Consider the following 23,201-nt stretch of genomic DNA (forward strand, 5'->3'; position numbering starts at 1 on the left):
AAACATTTTGAAACAAAATATCATATTTTATTTTACATAGATTTTCTACGAACGATGCAAGGAGCCCTACAATCAAATAGATAAAGTCAACCAGGAGCTTCTGCAATTTGAAGATGTAGTGCAAACCTTGAAGAAGTCTAGCAGTCTGTTTGATATACAGCCACCTGATGAGAAAAATCTGAAGCAGTGTCGACGTGAACTAAAACTTGCTAAAGTAATTAATTATATTAAGCTCCGTTTCTCTTTACCGGAAATTTGAATTTTTAAAATTCCGTACTAACAAAGAAAAAACAGTCTCCTTAGAGAATCATATGGTTGACTGTCCGTCTGTCAAGGCACTATCTCGAAAACAAAATTGAAATTGATACAAAAACCGAGGGAGGGCTATTGTGACTTTTTTGAAAATTGAATTGAAAAATCTTATTATAGTGTTTAAGATGTATAGTGTAAAAGGTAAAATTAATTTTTGGAGTTTACTTTCACTTTTAATACATAGGTATTGAGACGTACCTATTTAGACAAACGATCTGAAAGAGTAAACACCATGCGTCGGAGCTGACACACAGTTCTTTTTCTTTAGTTTCTTCAAAATTATCTACAATTGATTTAACGGTAACTAATTACATTATAGCAATTATGGGATTACTATTATCTAGTGATGGGTACAATAGAGTTCTGGAAAAAATCTCCATGGAAGAAGATCGACGCCGATGGCATGGATCAGGAGTGTAAACGATTTACAAAAGATCTCCGACAGCTGGATAAGGAAATGAGATCATGGTGAATAACTTTTTTATCTTACTCGTGTATATCACTCTCTAGAGTTTCTTATGACTGGTGAAAATGCAGATTAAATGCTCCTAAGTCTGAATATTCCGGTTACAAATATGTATAGTAGGTATTTTTAGTCATCAAGATTTTGTTATAAAAGCAAATATGAAAGCACCTTCATCATTATTAGAATCTGGCAAATTAAAGCGTGATCTAAAAAACGCAACAAATTAAAAAAAAGCACGTAGTTATGGTACACCAGGAAGAAGTGTTTTGAAACGATGTTTATTTTATTTAAATGTCAGATATTAAATCTATTTTGCCGCGTTTTTTCAGGTCACAATTTAATTTACTCACATTCCAGAGAATTCGCTAAAAGTACCTCTAAATATTAATTTTAGGGAACCGTACCTAACAATAGAAGCAACAATAAAGAACTTGATGACTTCATTGCGTGCGGTGACCGATCTGCAGAACCCCGCTATTAAAGACAGACACTGGGTTGAGTTAATGATGGCCACAAAAGTAAGTTTAGAGTCTTACTAGAGTCTACTAGAGTCCTTTTCAATAAATAGCAATAAGACCGCCATTACCAATTTTTTTATTTTTTTATATATATAGATTTTTTTATTCTATTCTACTAAAGCATCTTCTTTCTATTGTTGAAAACCGCATTATATTCCGTTGCGTAGTTTAAAAGATCTAAGCGTAAGCGTAAGTTGTATTACACTATTAATCATCCTCATCATCATCGTCATTATATCAGCCGATGGACATCACAGGCCTTTTGTACACTGTAAATACAATATATCAATTAATTACTATTATGATTGTTATCTTCGATGTGGTATTTTTTTTTGTATCATCATATCTTCCTTACGAATGAATGGTAAGAACTACTCAATGTTTTGCAGTACTGTTTTAATTTTTTAAAAATCATTTAAGAAGTCTTAACATCAATCAAATCAAAGTCGTAATCAAATCTTTGGAAGTGGTGTATTCGTTTAGAAGATATGAAGACAAGAATCGTTGTAAATAATAATTATTTACATTATTAATAATGATAACACGTTATTTTTAATGATAACACATTATTAATAATGATAACACGTTTTTTTAACATTTTGCATGTAGAAAGCCGCACATTCATTCATCGTGACCATCGAAACGAATCATCGACATTCCACGTCATTTTCAATTAGGCACAAGATTCAAAGTCGCGTATCTTTTAAAGAAATTCTAGACGACTTCAAATCATTAGAAGATTTAGCTAAAACATTAGATGATTATAATAAAGTTGATCATAATAATAAAGTTGGCGAATCAGAAAAGGAAAAAGTTGCGATTAATACTGATTACAAAAGATATCTTCAACTACAAGACTTTCGAAGACCAAAGTTGCAAGAATATGCAAACTATTGTAACAATAAATTTATCAAATTTAACAGATCATATACTCTGCAAGAAATAAGAGACAATGGACTGCAAATATCACCACTAACAAAAAAGATACAATCAAACTCGCAAAATCATAATTTGATTTTGTCAGAATTTATTTTGTAAATAACAAATCGTATTATTTATAAGGACCGTAGTATAAATATTTGATAGAATAAGAAAATGTAGTTATACGAGTAGAGCTCATGTAGAGATGTTATACATAAATTAAGTGTACAGGAAAAATTATAAATTAGGTAAGATTTAAATTATTATCTATTTAATAACCGAATGATGACATGGCATTTACTTTGTCTCAAATTAAATTAGTATTACTTAATTTATCACCATCTTTTGTGCCTGTGCCACCTGTACCTGCAGGAAAAAGATTGAAATTTTTCTCTAGACCCACTTACCTAAGTTATAACCACTGGTCTAAAGAAGTATTATAGCATAAGTAAAGACTAAGAGCCTCAATAAACCATAATTAGTTAACAGAAAGAATTTTACTTTAGGTAAGTACTCAATAATTTTCATTAAAATTAATTTTAGGTGAAGTTTAGTATTGATGATGAAACAACACTGGCAGATTTATTAGCACTGAATCTCCATAAATATGAGGAAGAAGTCAAGACTATTGTTGACAAATCAGTTAAGGAAGCAGCAATGGAAAAAACTCTTAAGTAAAACACTATTTTTAAAATATTTATTAACATATCGAGATAATCATAATTTTGTAAGAGAATTTAACTTTGGTAGGACTGTGTTGAAATTTAAAATATTTTAGGGAATTGGAGATTACATGGGCATCAATGGAGTTCGAGTATACTACTCATGATAGGACCGGCTCTAAACTGCCTAAAGCAAGCGAAGAACTTGTGGAGACCCTTGAGGACAATCAGGTAAACAAATTTCGTCGACAGGTCAGAGTCGATAGTAATAAGGAATCGAATAATTATTATCACCATTATCTTAAGTTTAATATTATTACCTGACGTTTCGAAAGAGCTTGTAAACTAAGCCCATTAGAAATAAATGAATTTTGACTTTGACTTTGACTTTAAGTTAAGTTAAGTTTATGATTTTTCAGACTACTTGCACATATTTTTGTTATACAAAAACTAGAACTATTTTTTGTTATACAAGAACTTCCGCATCATGTAATTGCTATGTAGTTTAATGTTAAAAGAATTGCTTGGGCTAACCAGCCTGATTGAGTGAACTTTTGTATTTGCTTTCTAGAACCAAGTCCAAAACATGATGTCATCGAAATTTATCGGCTATTACGAGGAAGAGGTTACAGAATGGCAGAAAAAGCTTGGCACTGCAGATGCAGTTATTGCTATATGGTTCGAAGTGCAACGCAAATGGCAATATCTGGAGAGTATCTTTGTTGGTTCTGACGATATTCGTTCGCAATTACCTGAAGATTCTAAAAGATTTGATAATGTTGACAAAACTTTCAAGGTAAAATAATAATAAAGAAACGAATAATTGTAACTTTTTGTAGCATCAAATTAGGTACTAATTAAATCTAGAAAATACATATATGGATTTTTATAGGAACTACTTAAAGATATAGCAAATACACCAAATGTTATTCAAGCTACTAATAAACCAGGACTGCTAGACAAATTGGAAGAACTAATGAGAGCACTTAATCTATGCGAGAAGGCTCTTAACGATTATTTGGAGACGAAACGCTTGGCGTACCCACGGTTTTACTTCGTCTCCTCGGCTGACTTGCTTGGTAATAGATTTATAATCTAACCTTACCTCTTTTTACTTTCTTTGGTTGTTTGTTTTACATTTGCTTTCTAAGTGTTTTACATCTCCTATATTAAATATTAATTAATTAAATTTGTTAAACTTCTAGATATATTGTCTAATGGAAATAATCCGCCAGCTGTATGTAGGCATCTATCAAAGTTGTATGACAATTTAGCTAAACTCGTATTTGTAAAGCCAGGCAGTAAACACGCTTTTGAGATGATATCTAAAGAGAACGAAGAACACGTGCCATTTAAGCCCCCGTGTTGTGATTGCTCTGGTAAGGTAAGTTGATACTGATCTGGTAAGGATATACAGTAAATATCAAAAGATCGGACCATTTTTGACCAACAGAGAGCCATATTAGGAATCCTTTTGGTACTTGAACGATATTTTTTTCAATTTTTAAACAGGTCGAGTTGTGGTTAAATCGAGTGACAGATTGCATGCGGTACACTCTTCGCGATATTTTTGAGCACAGCGTGAAGTCCTATGAAGATAAACCTCGTGATGAATGGGTTTTCGATTGGCCAGCCCAGCCCGCACTAGTTGGTACCCAGATCTGGTGGACTACAGAAACTAATCAAGCATTTGAGAAACTCGAGGAGGGTAAGAATCATTAAGACTCTATAAGATCTTTTATACATTTTTTTAATCAGTCTCATACAGAAGGTTAAATTGTTTTTCATACAGGTTATGAAAATGCGCTCAAAGATTACCAGAAAAAACAAATTGCACAGCTAAATGCATTAATTGTTTTACTATTGGGTGATTTAACTGTTGGTGATCGACAGAAAATTATGACCATTTGTACTATCGATGTACATTCAAGAGACGTCGTCGCCAAACTTATTGTTGCTAAAGTGGAAACGTCTGCCGCTTTCCAATGGCAGAGTCAACTGAGGTAATTAGATACCGATTATTATTACTAAAATTATTATAATTTATTTCATATTCGTAATTCCCAAGATTAGCAGATTTTGTAAATATGTAGTCATCAAAAATGGTATTGGTCCATAGTATCGAAATTCATCAATAGTTGACTGCACCGGTAACTTTTGATAAAAAAAAATATATAGAACTATTATACTACTATACTACTACTATTTTCATATAATAATCCGTTTTTTATTAGGCATCGGTGGGACTTAAATGCAAATAATTGTTTTGCAAACATTTGCGATGCTCAGTTTCTCTACGATTATGAATACTTGGGAAACACACCGCGTCTTGTAATCACCCCATTGACGGACAGATGTTACATAACGCTCACACAGGTTTGTTCTTTTAAGTTACGCAATAGTAATTTGTAAAAGTTAAGTAATAGTGCTGCACTGGTAGATCCACTTCTGGCGTAACAAATACTGAAAGACTACTTACACATTAAATGTCCATTTTGTTTTCGGTCTTTTCTTTTTCGGGTTTATTGTTTTTTTTTGTTGTCTTTTCGTTTATTGTATATATATGTGTGTGTAATAAAACATTTTATTTCTTTCTATCTATATACTACAAGCACTGCGTTTTATGTACGTCACTAATGTTTCATGGATTTGCCATTTTAAGAATTAGTCCTTCGATTACATCTTTATTTCTTTCAGTTTCCTTAATTACGCATACATGATTTATTTTTTGTTAATGTTATATCAAAACTATTTTAGAGCCTCCATTTGGTCATGGGTGGAGCTCCTGCAGGGCCTGCTGGTACAGGTAAAACCGAAACCACCAAGGATTTGGGCAGGGCATTAGGTATCATGGTATATGTATTCAATTGCTCCGAACAGATGGACTATAAATCTTGCGGGAATATTTACAAAGGTTGGTATTGACAGTTTTACCGCTGATCTAAAATTTAAATTACTTTTTGCGTCTTTTAAGGTTAAGACGTTTTTTTATTTCATCGATATCTACATTAGTTAAGCATTTAAGGCCCTTTTGAGTACTAAATAAAGTTATGCAAATCACATCTAGACATCAATGAAATTATGATATTCATAACTGTTTGCAAAGCGTAGAGGCTTGTATACCTTGTTGTGGAAAATGGTGCTACATTGATCACGAGGTCTCTTTTATAAATGCTATATGCAACGATTAGAATCTAGATGATGAATTCTTTGATTTTTCTTAAACAGGACTTGCTCAAACTGGCGCTTGGGGTTGTTTTGATGAGTTCAACAGAATCTCCGTTGAAGTGTTGTCCGTAGTGTCAGTACAAGTAAAGAGTGTCCTTGACGCTATTAAGGCTAAGAAGAAGAAATTCGACTTTATGGGAGAGTTTATTTCCCTTATTCCCACAATCGGAATGTTCATTACAATGAATCCTGGATACGCAGGAAGGACTGAGTTACCTGAGAATCTAAAGGCTCTTTTCAGGTGATTTATGCAAATTCCGGTTAAGCTTCACAATTTAACTCTTTGAAATTAACAAATAGCTATTTTTAATTAAATTAAATTAACCGTCGTGAGTTGAACTTGCGTTATATTAAAATGTAATGTATTCAACAGGCCATGTGCAATGGTTGTGCCAGATTTCGAATTGATTTGCGAAATCATGTTAGTAGCAGAAGGCTTCCAGGATGCGCGTCTACTGGCGCGAAAATTCATTACATTGTACACCTTGTGCAAGGAGCTGCTGTCCAAACAAGACCATTATGATTGGGGTCTGAGAGCTATCAAGTCTGTGCTTGTCGTCGCTGGCTCTTTGAAGGTAGTTTCTTGAATAATTTAGTTTGCAGAGAGCCTTCTGCCGTTGTATAATTTTTATGGTACAATGAGAAATAAGCGGCGCGATAGTCTTGTGGAAAATAGCCTTTAGAGTTCATTTTGAATTTGGTGGCATGACGAGACTGCAGTTCTCTCTTCCGTGGTAATAGCAATATAGCTGTTTCAAGTATAACATGCATAATAATGTCTGTATCTACCAAAAAATCACCTTCAATATAGCTGATAAATATTCGAAGATCTGACTTAAGCACACAGTTTTGTTATTAGTGCTTGATTAGAGAAAACAACATTAGGTTAATTGTACAATCTTTTTTTTCTTAGAGAGGTGATCGCTTGAGACCAGAAGACCAGGTGTTGATGAGAGCCTTGAGAGACTTCAACATACCTAAAATTGTAACAGATGATACGCCCGTATTTATGGGTTTGATTGGTGATTTATTCCCCGCCCTTGACGTACCGAGAAAGAGAGATTTTGATTTCGAAAAACGACTTGTAGAAGGTGCTATATCTATGAAACTTCAACCCGAACCAGGATTTATTTTGAAGGTTAGTTTATCCATTATAATCAATATTTCATTTAATTTTAAATTCATGGAGTAATTTCATTCTAAAATTTATGTGTCTGTTTTTCTTCTCATGCTGACCTTCGGTATTTTATTAATTCATCAATATTCAAAAACGCTTAATGTCTAGGTATAATATTCACCTATAAGTGTCGGATACTAAAAAAATAAACATGTAATTACTACCACTGCATACACTGACGTTCCCGTTTTTAGTCAAACAAAACATCGCTGTCTCTCTCAAATATGACTTTTACAGATGGTGCAGCTTGTAGAATTATTTGCCGTGCGTCACTCTGTTTTCATTGACGGATTCGCGGGCACCGGAAAATCCATGGTCTGGCAGTGCCTGAACAAAACATACCACATGTTAAAACTGAAGCCATACTACAACGATCTTGACCCAAAAGCGGTTACTAACGACGAACTATTCGGTATTATTAATCCAGCTACCAGGGAATGGAAGGATGGACTGTTTTCAACAATTATGCGGGATATGGCGAATATGCCTGGGGATGGTCCTAAATGGATTGTCCTCGATGGTGATATAGATCCGATGTGGATTGAGAGTTTAAACACTTTGATGGATGATAATAAGGTTTGAAAATTATCGTTATTAAATATGTTTTTGAGAAATGCGCTAATTTAACATGCAAATCTTTATTGGGATCTTAAAACTAGTAGTCAAATAAAATTATGTAGGTATGTAAGAAAAAATATTGCATTAACAAATTTTGTAACTACTCAATTAATCAAAAAGTAACCCGCATGGTCTTTTTATTGTCTGTTGTAGATATTTATATCAATTACTAAAGTAAACCTAAATTTCTGTAGTATAATTTAGTGTTACTTATTATATAGGTCTTAACGTTAGCCAGCAACGAACGTATAGCTCTTACCAAGTCAATGAGGTTACTATTTGAAATAGCTACACTAAGAACTGCAACTCCTGCTACTGTATCTCGGGCTGGCATCTTATATATTAATCCGCAAGATTTAGGATGGAATCCGTAAGTGACATTTTTAACAAAAAGCTGCAGTTTTAAAATTTATCTTAATTTTGAAGAATATTGCAACTACTTTCTAATTACAAAATGTTTACTCATGAGCTACTTCTTTGTGTCATTTTCGACCATATCTTGCTCTGTTATGTTTTCTTCCTCTATCGTCAAGGTCAATCCAGTTTGATTTTCAGTAGCAAGGCCATCAACTGGATTAAAAATCATGTTAAAGTTGATAATTATGTCAGTGTTCTTAAATGAACGAACGATGAACTTAACGTTTTCTAACATCGAATTCTTAACAAGAATAAATTATAATTTCATTGCTTATAGATTTGTGGCATCATGGATCGACACGACACGCGATGACGAATCCGAAAAAGCCATGCTAACAGTATTATTCGACAAATACATTCCGCCCCTGTTGGAGTCTTGTAAAAAGTATAAACGAATTACACCTCTAAGCGAATTACAACAAATACAGCTTACGTGCTATTTGTTAGAGTGTTTCCTTAATAAAACATTGCTGCCCAGCGATTGCCCAAAAGAATGGTAAGATATGTAAATTTAATTGATTAGACATTTTGTTGAATTTATCAGACATGTTAAAAGGATGTGTCCACCCCAGACTTAATGTCAAGACACCATGTGTAAAAAGGTTCACTTTAGAGTTTAGATCATTTACGGGTATGTATTTGCTTAAACAAATTTTTGTTTACACTTCTTTGCCTTTTGTGCTTTAGCCGTATGTAATTTTATTTATTTCATTTAAATATTGTTAGGATTACAGTAGAGCGCCGAGAATCCGTCTCAAAGATGCTTTAAGTCCATATCATTTTTCTTTTCATATTACGAAAAGCTGTTAACTGCGTAACGTTTGCAATATTTGTGTCAATATTTTTATTTTCAGGTATGAAACCTACTTTGTCTTCTGCGTTGTCTGGGGCTTTGGCTCAGGTCTCTTCCAAGATCAACTCGTTGACTGGCGGAATGAGTTTAGCAAGTGGTTCTGCAATGAGTTCAAACAGATAAAGTTCCCATCCACCGGAAATGTATTTGGTTTCTTCATAGATCCAGATACTAAAAAGTTTTTGCCATGGGCTGAAAAGGTCGAGGCTTTTGAGCTTGACCCAGATATACCACTACAGGTAGAAAACTATTGAACTTAAGTAAAACTATTTAAATATACAATACAGTGACGATTTTCAAATCGTCGATATTGAAAATCGATGAGCACAATTCTCAAATTATGCTCATCAAGACTTGATATACTGTGAAGATTGCGAAAGACAAAAGAAAAAAACTTTTTCATCGGCACGTTTATAATTGCATCATATACCAGAGAATAAGAGAAACCAAGAATAAGACTACTCACCAGAGTGGGTTCTCATGTGCACAAATAATATCACTGCCACAATAACTCACGTGCCTTCTTCTTACAATGACTATCAGAAAGTCTCGGGTTAATAAGTGGAAGAAAATTATACAGAATTTAACAAGGACAAGGGTGAATACTATCTTTAGTAATGTAGGCAATAAAGAATATGTTATTACAGCTTTTGTCTATTTCAGTCGTGCTTAGTATCTACATCTGAGACCACTCGTATTCGGTTCTTCATGGATCTGCTGATCGCTAAGCAGAAGCCGGTGATGCTGGTGGGAAGCGCTGGCAGTGGGAAAACTGTCAGTGTCGCTGCCAAGCTAAACTCACTCTCCGACAACTACGCTATCACTAATGCACCTCTTAACTTTTACACTACTTCAGGTTAGGGATTTTCTAAACAATTGTCTTTTAGTTATTTAAGTACTTGTAGTTATTGTCAGCCTATTTTAATGGACCAGTTTTGTAGAATCAGAATAATCTGATAATTGAAATGGTCTAAGGAAATGGTATGGAATTTTCACTTTAATTTTTAATTTATTTGTTGATAAACATTGCAGATCGAGTGTAATATAGGAAGTCAATTTTATGTTTTAGGTTTCACTTGATAAATAAATTCATTTTTCATTTCATTTATTACCTAATTTAACTTTGTTTTCCTTCATTACTGTCTACTTTTTTTCACTTCTGTGGAAGAAAGTAATTACCACAATACAGGGAATCCTAGTGTGGAGATCACAGATCTATGTTAAATGATTTTTATGTATTTACTTGTTAATCAATAAACAATTATTATTATTATTAAAATGACTTAAAAGTGGTTAATTCTGTCATTTATATATGACCACGGTATAAATCATTTTTACTGTTTTCAAACAGAGATGATACAAAAAGTGTTGGAGAAGCCATTAGAAAAGAAATCAGGTCGCAGTTTTGGACCACCGGGCAGCAAGTTTATGATTTACTTCGTTGACGACCTGAACATGCCCGAGGTGGACACCTACGGGACGGTACAGCCACACACACTCATCAGACAATTTATGGATTACCATCATTGGTATGAAATGTCTCTAAATGAAATTGCGCAAAAAACATTTACATAAAAAAACTAGCGGTCGCACGGGACATCTGAAACATCAGCCTGTATCCGTCTACTGCTGGACATGAGCCTTTCCTAGAGCGAGCCACCATACGCAATCCTCGGTCTTCCTCATCCAGCCATTTCCCACTACCTTCTTGATGCCGTCGGACAATCATACTGCGCTTATCACTCCTACATTCCAGAACACGTCTGCCCAACGGCCATCTGTTCTGCTACAAATATGGCCTGCGCACTGCCAGTTTGCTATACTTTAGATATCTATTTTCGATATAAACAATATTTCGTCCCTGTCGCAAAATCCGTTCTTAGCGAACGTCTTGTAACTATAATCTATACTAATATTATAAAGCTGAAGAGTTTGTTTGTTTGTTTGTTTGTTTGATTGAACGCGCTAATCTCAGGAACTACTGGTCCGATTTGAAAAATTCTTTCAGTGTATATAGGCTATATATTGTCCCCGTTTTTCTACAGGAACGGGAACCTCGTATAGTATAATTTACCTCTCTGTCAAATTTGATCTTTGTACGTCAACCGGTTTTCGATATTGATGTGATGAGTACCTATGTGAGAGTGATACTTTTGCTTTTGTAAATGTAGATTGTCAAAATTTTTCTAGCATGGCTTCAGCAAAGTAACAATGTAGACTTGTAGCTAATCGAAATGTTAATTCTACTATCAATTCTACTATCGATTATATCTTCATACAGGTACGACAGACAGAAGTTGTCTTTGAAAGAAATAGCGAATTGCATGTTTGTATCGTGCATGAACCCCACCGCCGGCTCCTTCACTATCGACCCAAGATTGCAGAGACACTTCTGTACCTTCGCTGTGAGGTTTGTACTTTAATCCATACTAATACTGTAAAGAAGTAAACTTAGTTAGTGAGGTCACCGCGGGTCTCTGTTTCTCATATCTCTGGGCCAATTGAACTAATTCTGACAATTCTCTTAACACTATAAAGCTACGTCATTTGTTAATGTCAAAGGTTATATTTTTATCCCAGTATTCTTAAGGAACGGGAGCGACGCGGGTGAAACCGCGCGGTGTTGGCTAGTAATAATTGAACATGTCAAGAGTATGTCGGATCTGGATAATTTTATACTAATATTGTAAGTTTGTAAGTTTTAAATGGCGTTATAGGAGTAATTTTCGGAACTACTGAACCGATTTTAAAAATTCTTTCATCACTTTTTTCACCTACATTAAAAACTTTACTTCTATTGGACTATTGGTTAACTACGAACTTTTATAATGTATGTAATGCTTGTTTAGACACGTGATAGCCCAGTGGATATGACCCCTGCCTCCGATTCCGGAGGTGGTGGGTTCGAATCCGGTCCGGGGCATGCACCTCCAACTTTTCAGTTGTGTGCATTTTAAGTAATTAAATATAACGTGTCTCAAACGGTGAAAGAAAACATCGTGAGGAAACCTGCATACCAGAAAATTTTCTTAGTTCTCTGCGTGTGTAAAGTCTGCCAATCCGCATTGGGCCAGCGTGGTGGACTATTAGCCTAACCCCTCTCATTCTGAGAGGAGACTCGAGCAGTGAGCCGAATATGGGCTGATAACGCACGAATGCTTGATGCTATTCTATAGAGTTGATCTTATACTTTTGTTGGTTTTGCGTTTGTCGTTTTCGAAATCTATTTTTTCAGTTTCCCAGGCCTAGACGCCTGCTTCCACATCTACAAACAGATCTTATCGCAACACTTGAACAACGTGGCCAACAAGTTTAGCATACCAGTGCAACGGTACGCCGAGTCTATGGTCAACTGTGCTTTGGCTCTTCATTCCAAGCTAGCGTCTACCTTCCTGCCAACCGCTATCAAGTTTCACTACATTTTCAATCTCAGAGATCTGTCCAATATATTCCAGGTTAGAATAATATTATTTTTTTGATTCTTAAGTAAAAGCTAATAGCCCAGGATCCGTGGGACATTTTTACATTTGATTAGTATCAAGTTAATTTTCCTTGAGTAGCTAGCTTCATCTTGAAAATTCTTGATTCTGGTAGCCTACTGTTAAAAATTTCTGAGCCTCGGAACTAGATAATGTACCACGCAGTTTGTAGGACATTGTGGCTGTTAAGTTGTATTTAACTATTAATTAAGCAACTGTAAAAAACCGGTGGTTAGTGACAACTTTTAATAATCTCGTTATTAGTACAACTTAGGAGGAGGGGAGTTTACCAAAATTTGTTCAGATGTTTTTTTATTTTTTATTTTATTTTATTCTTTACAAGTTAGCCCTTGACTACAATCTCACCTGATGGTAAGTGATGATGCAATCTAAGATGGAAGCGGGCTAACTTGTTAGGAGAAGGATGAAAATCCACACCCCTTTCGGTTTCTACACGGCATCGTACCGGAACGCTAAATCGCTTGGCGGTACGACTTTGCCGGTAGGGCGGTAACTAGCCATGGCTGAAGCCTCCCACCAGCCGATTTATACTGGTTTTTACACGGATCCAGGACTATATTTAACATCAAAAAAGTTTCAGAAGTTTAATATTCGCCGATCAAATTCAATAGAAAGGTACGATGTATTTTTTTCACTTTTAAGTATCTTTCATTTGCACCTTTGAAGTCGACAAAAAATTGAATTTTTCAGTTTTTAGTGTGTTCTAGCACAGTGACCGTAAACACGTTCATTCACTTATTTCGACTATTTTGTTTTTAATACAAAAGTATTGAACCGATTTCCGTGAAAATTAGATGGGACCTGTAAGGTCCCCTGTCCCCACTGTAATAGCAGTAAGTCACCGTCCCACCACTACACTGTTATACACTACAATGGCCAGCGGCACACGTCCGCCTCCTCTCGATGCCAGCGATAGACTGCCTGCCCCGCCCTACCAACGGTGCATATATACCCAAACACTACAGGACCAATCTGGAACTATACTTACTGTTTCAAACAAAAAAAATATTTCCCAAATTGGTTTATAAATCACAAGTTAAGAAAAATAAATTTAAAAAAAAACTAAAACGTCGAATTGAGTCCTTCCTCAAAATCCTTTTTTTTTGAAGTCGTTTAAAAAAATTACTTTTTTGTAGGGCATATTGTTCACGACTGGCGATGCTATCAAATTGTCGTCGGAACTGATAAGGCTGTGGCTACACGAGGCGACTCGCGTGTACTCCGACAAACTGGTCGACTCCGCCGATAATGAATGCTTCGCCAAACTTATTGGTGACACCATCAAGAAGACTTGTGAAGTAATTTATCTATATCTATTTATATATACTTATAAAAATGTACATGTACATTGAAGATATTTTAATAATTTTAGTTGCAGGGCACTAGGTATTTATAATCGATGCTGAAGCCAAAAACGTATTTTGTTTTGTCTGTCTGTTCGTATTTAATGCTGACCAAGCATAACGCTGAAACTACTAAATGAATACAAATGAAACTTGGCAAGATTTGACAACATAATAAAATGAAAAACATAATATTTTTATTTACAAGTTAGCCCTTGATTACAATCTCACCTGATGGTAAGTGTTGATGCAATCTAAGATGGAAGTGGGCTAACTTGTTAGGAGGAGGATAAAAATCCAATAAAAATCCAAATGGGGAGGTTGAAATTTAAGGACTTCATTATTTTTGGAAGTCCTTACAAAAGGCCTATGTCCAGCAGTGGACGTTCATCGGCTGATATGATGATGATGAATGCCAATGTGGAATGGAATATATAAAGCGTGTGAATAATTGTTAAAGTTTTATAGAGACTGTAGACACTTAGTTTCACAGAGCAGGGATCGAACCACTGCACCACCTCTCGGCGATGAGTCCGACCCCTTTTCATTTGAGCTATCGAGGCTTTTCTTGTTTGTACTCATTTGTGTTGTATGCAATAAATTATTAATATTTGATATTTTTAGGACTTCGACGAAAACATAGTGTTTGAGAAGCCATTAATTTATTGCCATTTCGCCGAGGGAATTGGAGATCCGAAGTATTTCCCAATAAAAGATTGGGCACATATTAAAAAATTACTCGACGAGTCTCTTTCGTCCTACAACGATCTCGTAGCTACTATGAATCTTGTGCTGTTCGAAGATGCTATGTATCATATTTGCAGGTAACATAAAGCCTTATGCTCAATTTTATCTAAGACTAGCGGACGCCTGCGACTTCGTCTGCGTGGCATTCAGTTTTTCACAAATCCCGCGGGAACCATGGATGGATTCCGGGATAAAAAGTGCGTATGTATTAATACAGTGTAAAATCTATTTCCATTCCAAATTTCAGCCAAATCGGTTCAGTAGCCGCAGCGCAAAGGAGGGAGGAACAAACATACACACTTACTCACATAGGTACTTACACACCCACTAACACACACACACAAACTTTCGCATTTAAAATATTAGTGTGATTACATATAGCCTTTAATTTGCAACTTTAGGTTATTTCATCCTCATTGAGAACCCATATTCGGCTCACTGTTGAACACGAGCCTCTTCTCAGAATGAAAGGGGCTAATAGTCCATCACACTGGCGCCATGGCATTGCGCATTGGCAGACTTCACACACGTAGACAATTAAGAAAATTCTCAGGTACGCAGGTTTTTTCACGATGTTTTTCCTTTACCGTTTGAGGCATGTTATATTTAATTTCGTGAATTGCACATTTAACTGAAAAGTTGGAGGTGCTGCCCAGACCGGATTCGAACCTACGCCCTCCAAATCGAAAACAGAATTTCCTCTGCGTGTGTGTGAAGTCTGCCAATCCACTTTGGACCAGCGTGGTTGTCTATTGGCCTAACACCTGTCATTCTGAGTGAAGACTTGTACTCAACAGTGGGCCGAATATGGGTTGATAATGATCACCATCATCATTATCAGCCGATGGACGTCCACTGCTGGACATAGGCCTCTTGCATGGACCTCCAAGCATAGCGGTCTCGAGCCGCCAGCATCCAGCGGTTTGTTGCGACCCGCTTTATGTCCTCGGTCCACTTAGTGGGGGGTCGACCAACACTGCGCTTTCCGGTGCGGGGTCGCCATTCCAGCACCTTGGGACCCCAACGTAAATCGGCTCTTCGAATTATGTGGCCTGCTCATTGCCACTTCAGCTTCGCGACTTGCTGAGCTATGTCAGTGACTTTGGTTCGTCTGCGATTATGATGATGATGATGATGAATGTACAATTCCGCTATAGAATAAACCGCATACTGGAAGCACCCCGCGGTAACGCTCTGCTGGTGGGTGTGGGAGGTTCTGGCAAGCAATCGCTGTCCCGACTGTCGGCCTTCATCTCCTCGCTTGAGGTATTCCAGATACAATTGCGCAAAGGATACAGCATAAATGACCTTAAAGTTGATCTCGGTGAGTTTGGCTTATATAGTAAACTAGCGGACGCCCGCGACTTCGTCCGCGTGGAAATCAATGTAAACTTTCAAGCCCTATTTCACCACTTTAAAGTTTGAATTGTAAAAAATTTTTGAAAATACTTCGTATTTTTTTTTTGATTTCAGAACTTTAAAACTGTATCTCTAAAAATGATTTTCCATACAAACTATCAACCCCTATTTCACCCCCTTCTTATTTTATTTTCGCAATAAAAACTATCCTATAACCATCTCCGTATTATGGTCTTAAAGTACGTACCAAGTTTTATTTGAATTCATTCAGTACTTTCAACGTGATGCCCGAATAACAAAAATCACGGACAGACAGACAGACAGACAAAAAATCGAAAAAAAATAATTTTAGCTTCAGTATCGATTATATAATGCCCCCCAAAAAAAAATTTCAAAATATATATCTTCAATTTACAGAATGTACAAAATCTACAGAATTCGTATTATAAGTATAGATTCTAGATGGCGCTAGTTGTACTCTATGCCACGGTAATGTTTGGTGTTTAGTGTTATAAGTAAAATCTTAAATTGCGAATAAATTTATAGAATTCGTTCGGTTCTATTATAAGTATAGATATAGATTATTTTTTTTATTTTGTTATATACAAAGTGAAACTTCTGGGATGGTAATTTATATGCGATTAAAGGGGATACGTTCCATGGCGGCAAAAAAACCCAAAATTTTGAAGAATTTTGCGACGACTTATCCCATAAAGAAGACACTATTTGCAGTTTAAGTATGAATTTGCAGATTTTACGTCATATCGGCAGGCAGATAAAGAAATATTTAGCCGCGAATATAGGAATTGGGTTGGGTTGCAATTTTTTTATCCGCGAATATTTAAAACGCAAATAAAGGAAGTGTGAATAAGCTATATGTAGCTTTTGTTGTATTTACATTGAGCAATTTAAAAATGACCTCTCTAATGATACTCACAGCGGGCCTCAATATCAAGGCTGGTTTGAAGAACATCGGCAACATGTTCCTGATGACAGACGGTCAAGTGGCGGAGGAGCGGTTCCTCGTACTCATCAATGATTTACTAGCCTCGGGAGAAATACCTGAGCTGTTCGCTGATGATGAGATTGAGAATATCATTAACGGCGTCAGGGGAGAGGTAAGTGTCATCCATCATCATCATCATCACCATCGCTATAGCCATCTTTAGGTATTTTAATGACCCATTGAGAGACAGACAATTCATTAACGATCATCAGGGTGTTAATGATAATGACTGGCACTGACTGCGACTCTCTAAGGCGCGGGGGTGTAACAACGCCAATTTTTCTAAGAAAATTTCTTACAAGAAAGATAAACTCACTTGTTTCCGACCCAAGGATTTTAACCTAGGACCTCGTGTTCGGAAAGGTAACCAAAGGTTTGGAAAGTTTGCAACATGCAAACATTCTGCTGCTCGAGACTTTGGTGTTTGAAAGTCCATACAAGAAGCATATGTCCAGCAGTGGACGTCCATCGGCTAATAATGATAATGGTGATGACAATCCACTCATCAGTGGGCTCGACTCCTGGAGTCGACTTCCGAAATTGTTGTTTATTTTAGTCTTTTTTTTCTTTGTAGAGACGTCTCTATCTTGCTCTAACTTATACTACGTGTAGTAAAAAGAAAAAGGATGGCATATAATCACTCAATACTTCTACAAAACTTGTCTGTGATTAGTAATGACAGTTTTTAAAACCATACTTTTTCTTAACAAATCTTCAATGAAATTGTAGACCAAGGCATCTGGTGTACCAGATACCCGCGAGAACTGCTGGAGATTCTTCATCAACCGAGTGCGGACAATGTTAAAGGTATAACAATTTTTTTTTAATCCGATTAGATACTACTTGAAAATCAATCGAGCTCTCTTAATGTTTTAGCAAGACTAATGAACAGCAACTTGTTTTTATCTGTATATCTGGTACATATATGCCGGCTCATGACTAACTCCCACTTCTGATTAACGGAGAACAGACTAAATCACGCGGGCTAAATATCGGTATATCGTGATAAGTCTCAACTAGGTTCTACGCTTTACGTCAGGGATGGCAAATACACAAAGTAACACTATCCATCAATACCGTTGTCTTACTTCTACAGGTCTACCCTCTAATTACTAGTATTATACTATAATTAATGTAGGATGGCGCTACTATCTAATCCTTCGACATATATTATTCTTTGTATTATACCCGCTTATATCCCTTGTATTTATTTTCTCTTTTTTGTTTGGTGATCTGGAAGAGATCGCTCATTAGCGATAAGGCCGCCAATTGTATATTTTTTTTCAAGTTAATTTCTTGTTTGTTATATTATTTTTGGTGTACAATAAAGTATATTTCATGCACTCATTCATATATACCTACCTATTACAGGGTACCATATTTAGATTTCGTTTATTTACGTCGCACCTCTGAGTTAGTCACAGAAATTGTGATATATTTGTGCCAAACAAGATCAGTTTCAAAATGTAGATTCGGAGATAATTGACTATGACAGCAGTAGAATGGGCTCATATTTCTGGGGCCCTATCTAATGAATTCGCCACGGGCCACGGATAGTATAAGCTATGTTTAGCTAGTATTTACATGAGGAGATCCGCAGAAGAACCAAAGTCACCGATTTAGAACAACGAAACGACATAGCACATCGCGAAGCTGAAGTAGCAAATAGCCGATGGACGTTTGGGTCCTAAGATGCTGAAATGGCGACCTGAACTAGGAAATGCAGTGTTGGTCGACTGGTGACATCAAGCGAGTTGCAGGGATTCGTTGGATGCAGGCGGTTTAGGATCGTGATATTTGGAAGGTCCTACAAAAGGCCTATGTTCTGCAGTGGATCCTTCGGGTGATATGATGATGATGAGTATTATCATCAACATCTTTTCTTGTTCCTACTCCAAGGTGGTGCTTTGCTTCTCTCCCGTGGGCGCCACGCTGCGAGTGCGCGCGCGCAAGTTTCCCTCCATCGTCAACTGCACCGCCATCAACTGGTTCCACGAGTGGCCGCAAGAGGCTCTGCGCTCTGTCTCCAAGAGATTCATTTCCGAAGTCGAGGCTTTACCGGTAAAAATACATTACCTACTTAGTGACGTCTATTCGGTAAACGGTTTATCGACGCTACACTCCTTTACGTTGGACTTTCCTTTCTTTCCCGAATAGTTGAAGGGGAATTATATTTTTATATTTTTTTCAAAAAAAACAAAACAAACAAAAATGTACATTTTCTTCAGATTACACTGAATGCATTACTATACTATAGCCATAATCGATGTGCAATGTTTACGATCAAATTAGAAATGAAGGTAGAAAACGCATGCCATTTTATAACTTATTTATTTTATAATATGTATTGTGTTTTTATAAAATAATAATCAAAATATATTAACTATATCTAATTGTTTTGCTTATTATCAAGAACTGCGATTTCTCAATATGGATGATTTTAAGTTACAGTTTTTGTCATGGTAAGGCAGTCCATCTGTGTCAGTCACAATAATTTAACGATATATTTCTATTGTGCTAAAGTTCCTTTAATTTACACTCACAATTGGGTATATGCTGTCACTTTACTACGACATCCAAAACCAAGACCTTCTTCTACAATTAGGATCAATATAAAATAATGTGTTTTTCAGCCACGTCTCATTGAACCAGTAGCGGCATTCATGTCGCACGTACATCAAAGTGTGAACCAAATGTCGGCCGTGTACTTCACGAACGAGCGTCGGTACAACTACACCACACCGAAAACTTTCCTTGAACAGATATCGCTATATTCAAGGTTGTTGACCGAAAAGACCAAGAATTTAAAGATGATGATATACAGACTTGAAAATGGTCTTGAGAAATTGGCATCTTGCGCTGCAGACGTAGCAGTTTTGAAGGTAAAAAGCAATGATGTTAGAAGAAAAAAGAGGTATAGAGGTTATACGCGGATCGCAAGTGGCACGTTAAAACTATGCTAATTAGCAAACATGAGCTCAATCGCCGCACTGTTATCGCGCCATTGACAACGCCTCTGAAATATTTTTTGTGAGCCAGTTCATCGAATTTGGTTTATGTAATCTATCTACCTCCTTTTTTCTTCAAACTCTTCATTGGTAAAAAGAAATTCTCTTGACGAAATTCTATTGCTTCGTTAATGGAAAATGGATTCTACTAAAGAAGTAATAGAATTTGGCTGCATTTTGTTAACCAGCGCTATTGCTACGCCAATATTATTGAAGTTCTTAATATTTTAAGCTTGTAATTAACAGGTTACTCTTGCTGAGCAAGAAATAATATTGAAAGTTAAAAACAAAGCAGCTGAAGAACTCATCGAAGTAGTTGGTGCTGAGAGTGATAAGGTGTCAAAAGAAAAAGCTTTCGGTGAGTTGGTAATTTACTTCTTCATTCATTGTTTCCTACATAAATCATTTAATTTTAACCTGTAGTTAAGAGTACAGAAAACTCCTCAAGGTGTGATCGCGCATAGGATTGAAACCTCAGGAATTACTCTTTTTTGGTGTAATTTCACGAACAAGCTATTAGTCACTATGTATTTCGTGTTGTGGGACGTGCTATTTTACGTACATATGTATTTTACGTACTTTAATTTTTGCACAGAGTGTGTATTCTGTATTCTGAGATTTTAACCCATAGTCTATTAAATAGTACGTTCGTCATTTCTAAATCAAAAAAACAGTAGCTATATGATAATGGCAGTACACTGTTTTAAAATGTTTGTAACATCTCATTAAATGAATTTGAATTTAGCACACTCCGCAGTTTCTACCGCGTGATTCCCGTTCCTATGGGAACACGATTAAATATATCATATGACACTCTCTTATGACGTGGTTTATTATTAATAAGAGAATTTTTAAAAACAGTTATTACCCCCTACAACCTCACAAAATTTACCTCTTTATAATATTAGTATAGATTAACATAAAACAACAAAATTAAAATTTAATTACCATATAAACAGCTGCTGAAGAGGAGAAGAAAGTAAAAGTGATAGAAGAAGACGTAACGATAAAAGCTAAGATTTGCGCCGACGACTTAGCTAAGGCTGAGCCAGCGTTACTCGCAGCTCAGGAGGCACTGAATACGTTGAATAAGAACAACTTGACTGAATTGAAGTCATTCGGCTCGCCACCAGATGCTGTCGTTAACGTTACAGCTGCCGTCCTGGTGCTGTTTTCTAAGAAAGGCAAAATACCTAAAGACAGGTCATGGAAAGCGTGCAAGGTAATGGATAATTTGCATATCGAGACATAGTTTGCGATGTGTTGATGATGTGTGTGATGATTTGTTAATCAAATGAATCAAAATCTCCTATGAAGATTTTCTATCTCGAAATTCTCAACTAAGAAGATGAAGTTATGGAGTATAGGAGTGGTGTGGATTGGTGTCAATAAACTTTAAAAGTATTTATTTTACGATATCGTAGTAGAGAGTAGAGTTGATAATGCAGTGTTTTTCTCTTGCTTTCAGCTAATGATGGCTAAAGTTGATCAATTTTTATACGATCTCGTTTACTATGACAAAGAAAATATTCATCCAGATGTCATCAAGGTAAGAATATTTTGTCAAATGTATGATTGAACTGAACTTTTATCTCTCTGTGATGTTATGAACTATTTTAATATTACAATTTTTCTTTTGATGTTTTATTTTTATTGTTGTTCTTCAATTTTTTTCTGTTTCTGTCTGTTTTTTTTGGTCTGTAGGCAGTGATGCCATACATAAAGAATCCGGAGTTCAACGCCGAGTTCATCATGTCGAAATCAGCGGCAGCCGCCGGTCTGTGCTCGTGGGTCATAAACATCGTGAAGTTCTACGACGTGTACGTCGTGGTGGAGCCCAAGCGGAGGGCTCTCAATGCTGCCAACGCTGAGTTGCAGGCTGCCAGAGACAAGCTGTCATTCCTCACTGATCAGATTCATGTAAGGAAAAACAAATTCTATCACGATGACTTCTTATGTGAAGATGAAAGCTGATTTGATGGTCTCCAAAGTACAATCATCTTTGTAATTGAGGCTTTTTATATATATTTATGAGAAAAATACATCGATCTCCTATTAAAAAGTGGATGCTCAATCAACGACCATAAAACGTCCCCACTCAATGACACACACGCAAATACAACTTCTTGGCACTCAATTCAAGTAGTCGCATTTGCAAATTCAACCTTAAACTCAATCCTTGAGGTTGAATTTGCTCTGAAATTGGGATTTTATTGAATATTGGACTATATTTAAAGGTCTTTTAATTTTCTTTACCAATAATTCTAAAACTGTCAAAGCAAAATTGGCCAGTTTTCAAGTGAAATTTTCTACATGATTGTGCCTCTTTTATTGAGGTTAATTGAAGAATATGTAATAAGTATTCCTACATTGACCTCTTAAAATAAGTTTGAGTTTGAACAAAATGAGACAAATATTGGATTATAATACGTATTATGTATTTGGGCCCTTTAATTTTGATTCGTGATATTATAGGAACTAGAAGAGAAATTAGAAGAATTGCTAAAAGCATTCCAAGAAGCCGTCAACGAGAAAATAAAATGTCAAGCGGAGGCTGACGCCACAAACGCAACTATTGATTTGGCTAATAGATTAGTTAACGGTTTGGCTTCGGAGAAAATAAGGTAAGTAAACAAATCACATATCTAACATAGATGTATTTATGAGAATTCTGAAGCCTGACTAATCTTTTAGCATTTTTAGTAAACAGAAATGTATACTGTTTTAATATAGTGATTGACAGGGCGTATACGACCGGCAAGTACTAAAATAAGAATAACTCTTTGGTCAGCAGGGAACCTCATAACTTCACTTCGTTGACCTTAACTTAATTATGTTAGAGAATTTAAATCATTATAGTCTATTTAAATTTAAATTACCTACAATTGATTATAGTCTATTTAAATTACTTACAATTGATTTTATTTTCTTTATTGTGTGAAGTCTGCCAATCCGCATTGGGCCAGCGTGGTGTACTAAGGTCTAACCCCTCTCATACTGAAATGGGACTCGTGCTCATCAGTGTGATGAAAAATGGGTTGCTAATGATGATGATGATTATAATCA

At 35.9% G+C, this 23,201-nt stretch overlaps 2 protein-coding genes across 2 annotated transcripts in view; one reads left to right on the forward strand and one right to left on the reverse strand.

The window, feature by feature from the left end:
* Positions 1–23,201, forward strand: part of LOC112047228 (dynein beta chain, ciliary) — a 62,163-nt gene that overhangs the window by 18,834 nt on the left and 20,128 nt on the right. The window contains exons 28-62 of the mRNA XM_024084264.2: positions 41–214; positions 632–780; positions 1,173–1,296; positions 2,761–2,891; positions 2,996–3,110; positions 3,451–3,675; positions 3,772–3,958; positions 4,085–4,263; positions 4,392–4,587; positions 4,672–4,882; positions 5,114–5,255; positions 5,637–5,793; positions 6,108–6,348; positions 6,481–6,682; positions 7,021–7,245; positions 7,522–7,860; positions 8,124–8,272; positions 8,597–8,815; positions 9,174–9,411; positions 9,836–10,028; positions 10,524–10,701; positions 11,454–11,582; positions 12,408–12,627; positions 13,809–13,970; positions 14,640–14,839; positions 15,920–16,086; positions 17,061–17,239; positions 17,857–17,934; positions 19,027–19,188; positions 19,761–20,009; positions 20,382–20,493; positions 21,095–21,357; positions 21,604–21,684; positions 21,840–22,055; positions 22,611–22,759. Of these exons, the coding sequence (XP_023940032.2) occupies positions 41–214; positions 632–780; positions 1,173–1,296; positions 2,761–2,891; positions 2,996–3,110; positions 3,451–3,675; positions 3,772–3,958; positions 4,085–4,263; positions 4,392–4,587; positions 4,672–4,882; positions 5,114–5,255; positions 5,637–5,793; positions 6,108–6,348; positions 6,481–6,682; positions 7,021–7,245; positions 7,522–7,860; positions 8,124–8,272; positions 8,597–8,815; positions 9,174–9,411; positions 9,836–10,028; positions 10,524–10,701; positions 11,454–11,582; positions 12,408–12,627; positions 13,809–13,970; positions 14,640–14,839; positions 15,920–16,086; positions 17,061–17,239; positions 17,857–17,934; positions 19,027–19,188; positions 19,761–20,009; positions 20,382–20,493; positions 21,095–21,357; positions 21,604–21,684; positions 21,840–22,055; positions 22,611–22,759 (6,341 nt within the window). The remainder of the gene's footprint in view (positions 1–40; positions 215–631; positions 781–1,172; positions 1,297–2,760; positions 2,892–2,995; positions 3,111–3,450; positions 3,676–3,771; positions 3,959–4,084; positions 4,264–4,391; positions 4,588–4,671; positions 4,883–5,113; positions 5,256–5,636; positions 5,794–6,107; positions 6,349–6,480; positions 6,683–7,020; positions 7,246–7,521; positions 7,861–8,123; positions 8,273–8,596; positions 8,816–9,173; positions 9,412–9,835; positions 10,029–10,523; positions 10,702–11,453; positions 11,583–12,407; positions 12,628–13,808; positions 13,971–14,639; positions 14,840–15,919; positions 16,087–17,060; positions 17,240–17,856; positions 17,935–19,026; positions 19,189–19,760; positions 20,010–20,381; positions 20,494–21,094; positions 21,358–21,603; positions 21,685–21,839; positions 22,056–22,610; positions 22,760–23,201) is intronic.
* LOC128199256 (uncharacterized) overlaps positions 1–23,201 on the reverse strand; it is a 54,421-nt gene that overhangs the window by 11,489 nt on the left and 19,731 nt on the right. The gene's annotated exons all lie outside the window — the stretch shown is intronic.

Source organism: Bicyclus anynana, chromosome 21 (assembly GCF_947172395.1).
Source record: "Bicyclus anynana chromosome 21, ilBicAnyn1.1, whole genome shotgun sequence".
NCBI classification, from domain to species: Eukaryota; Metazoa; Arthropoda; class Insecta; order Lepidoptera; family Nymphalidae; genus Bicyclus; species Bicyclus anynana.